The 2500-nt window shown below is 52.3% G+C and overlaps 1 protein-coding gene across 1 annotated transcript in view; it reads left to right on the top strand.

Moving 5' to 3' along the window:
* The window catches only part of tyro3 (TYRO3 protein tyrosine kinase), a 4479-nt gene extending 1985 nt beyond the window's left edge, over window positions 1-2494 (top strand). The window contains exons 9-19 of the mRNA XM_044018748.1: window positions 131-273; window positions 351-489; window positions 619-742; window positions 816-910; window positions 1006-1101; window positions 1203-1286; window positions 1382-1459; window positions 1527-1648; window positions 1780-1889; window positions 1997-2156; window positions 2258-2494. Coding sequence (XP_043874683.1) covers window positions 131-273; window positions 351-489; window positions 619-742; window positions 816-910; window positions 1006-1101; window positions 1203-1286; window positions 1382-1459; window positions 1527-1648; window positions 1780-1889; window positions 1997-2156; window positions 2258-2398 — 1292 coding nt within the window. The 3' untranslated portion in view covers window positions 2399-2494. The remainder of the gene's footprint in view (window positions 1-130; window positions 274-350; window positions 490-618; window positions 743-815; window positions 911-1005; window positions 1102-1202; window positions 1287-1381; window positions 1460-1526; window positions 1649-1779; window positions 1890-1996; window positions 2157-2257) is intronic.
* Window positions 2495-2500: the final 6 nt, after the last annotated feature.

The following is a 2500-nucleotide window of genomic DNA, read 5'->3' as shown; positions in this document are numbered from 1 at the left end:
CACACACACACACACACACACACACACACAGGCCACTGTCTGGACCCTGGTGTCGTCAGCAGTTGTCATCATGTCATACATCACACACACACCTGACTCCTCCTCCTTCCTGTGTTTGGTGTTTGACCAGTTCCCTTAGCTGCCCCCAGGAACCTGACCTTTGACCAGTCAGAGCAGCACCTGCACCTGAACTGGGAGGAGCTTCAGGAGGAGGAGCTTCAGGGGAAGCTTCTCGCCTACAAGCTGCAGTGGATTCTGGGAGGAAAAGCTCAGGTATAATGAGCAGGAGGTGCAGAAAGTCCAGGACTAGGACCTCCTGGACCTGGTTCTGACGGTTGATTGTGTTTCAGGAGCCTCTGCTCTTTAAGCAGAACCGGGCCCAGCTGTCTGGATCAGGACGCTTCTTTAACGCCTCCTTCCAGGTGTCGGGCTGCACCTCAGTGGGCTGTGGACCCTGGAGCCGTCCAGTTCTGGTTCTGCCCGCCTCAGGTACCGACGTGATGTCGTCATGTCATAACTATCTCTCGCTAATCACATGACCTCAGTGGGCGTGTCACACGGAAGTCTGCGTACCAGAGTGTTGATGATGTCACTGATGGTCCGGTTGTGGTCCCTCAGTCCAGGTCCAGGTCCAGCGGAGCCACATGTGGGTCGGGGTGCTGCTCGGTCTGCTGGTGGCAACGGTCATCACTCTGCTGCTCAGGGGCGTAGCTCGCCGCCACGGGAAAGAGGCGTGGTTTAGGTACGAGTGTGTGTGTGTGTGACATGTTGTCCTCATGTCCTGCTGCTGTCTCTGAGCATCTGTCTGTCCTCAGCTGGGTCTTCCAGTCTCAGAGTCCAGACTCGTCCGTGTCCTTCACCGCAGCACGTTCCTTCAGTAGAACGTGTGCAGAGCTGCAGGAGTCCACATGTAAGTCAACACTGCCCCCTATCTGTCTGCTGCTGTCAGCCAATCACGTCACAGAGCCTGTGTGTGTGTGTGTGTGTGTGTGTGTGTGTCTCCAGTGGACAGTCTCAGCATCAACACTGAGCTGAAGAACAAACTGCAGGACGTCCTGATCCCAGAGAGACGGATCACACTGGGACACATGCTGGGGAAAGGTCACCAGCACATCACATCCAGATTAGGCTCAGATTAAAGTCCATGATCAATCCAGATTATGTGGTGGACAACCTCTGTGTGTGTGTGTGTGTGCGCGCAGGTGAGTTTGGTTCAGTGCGTGAGGCCGTCCTGAAAACTGACGACACCAGGGTCCAGAGAGTGGCCGTCAAAGTCCTGAGATGTGAGTGAACCCTCAACCTGTGTGTGTGTGTGTGTGTCCAGGTGGAGATGACATGTCTTTTGTGTGTGTGTGTGTGTGTGTGTGTGTGTGTCCCTCCCATATCACCTCATCAGCTGACATTGAGCAGTGTCTAAAGGAGGCGGCGTACATGAGGCACCACCAACGTTATCCAGCTGGTACACACACACACACACACACACGCACGCACACGCACGTTGACTGACAGTCCGTCCTGTCCAATAGGAGTGAGTCTTCACCAGCGTCCTGGTCAGCGTCTGCCAATCCCAATGGTCATTCTTCCGTTTATGAAACATGGCGACCTGCATACCTTTCTGCTGATGTCACGACTGGGGGAGGAGCCATTTGTAAGAGCTCACCTGAACACACACACACACACACACAGTGCTCTTCATGTAGCTGTGAGGACCTGAAAATAAGCCTGTTCTCCTCCTCTTCCTCTCTCCTGGTCTCCTCCCGGTCTCCTCCTGGTCATCAGGACCTCCCTCTCCAGACCCTGGTTCAGTTCATGTTAGATGTTTCTTGTGGGATGGAATATCTGAGTAACAGAAACATCATCCACAGAGACTTAGCTGCTCGCAACTGCATGTGAGTCCAGCAATCAGCTTGAGTTTAGCTCAAAGACTTTAAACTGAGTGTTACCTGAACTTCTTTATCTGTGTGTGTGTGTGTGTGTGTGTGTGTGTGTGAGACAGGCTGGATGAGAACATGTGTGTGTGTGTTGCAGACTTTGGTCTCTCTAAGAAAATCTACAGTGGAGATTATTACAGACAAGGCTCCGCCTCCAAACTTCCCGTGAAGTGGATCGCTCTGGAGAGTCTGGCTGACAACGTCTACACAACACACACCGACGTGGTAACACACACACACACACACACATATTTACAGAGAGAGAAAAACACATCAATCATTTGTGTCAGTGAACATATGTGTGTGTGTGTGTGTGTGTGTGTCAGTGGGCGTTTGGCGTCACCATGTGGGAGGTCATGACCCGAGGTCAGACTCCGTACCCCGGTGTAGAAAACTGTGAAATCTACGAGTTTTTGATTAAAGGAGAGCGACTGAAGAAACCTGCAGACTGTGGAGACCACATGTGAGTGACATCATCATCACTGATCACGACATCATCATCACTGATCACGACATCGTCCTCACTGATCGTCACTGATCACGACACTGATCACGACATCATCATCACT

The sequence above is a fragment of the Solea senegalensis genome, unplaced genomic scaffold (genome assembly GCF_019176455.1).
Source record: "Solea senegalensis isolate Sse05_10M unplaced genomic scaffold, IFAPA_SoseM_1 scf7180000017676, whole genome shotgun sequence".
In the NCBI taxonomy this organism is placed as follows: domain Eukaryota; kingdom Metazoa; phylum Chordata; class Actinopteri; order Pleuronectiformes; family Soleidae; genus Solea; species Solea senegalensis.
Note: the sequence above shows the minus strand (reverse complement) of the source record. Positions and strands in the feature narration are given on the sequence as shown.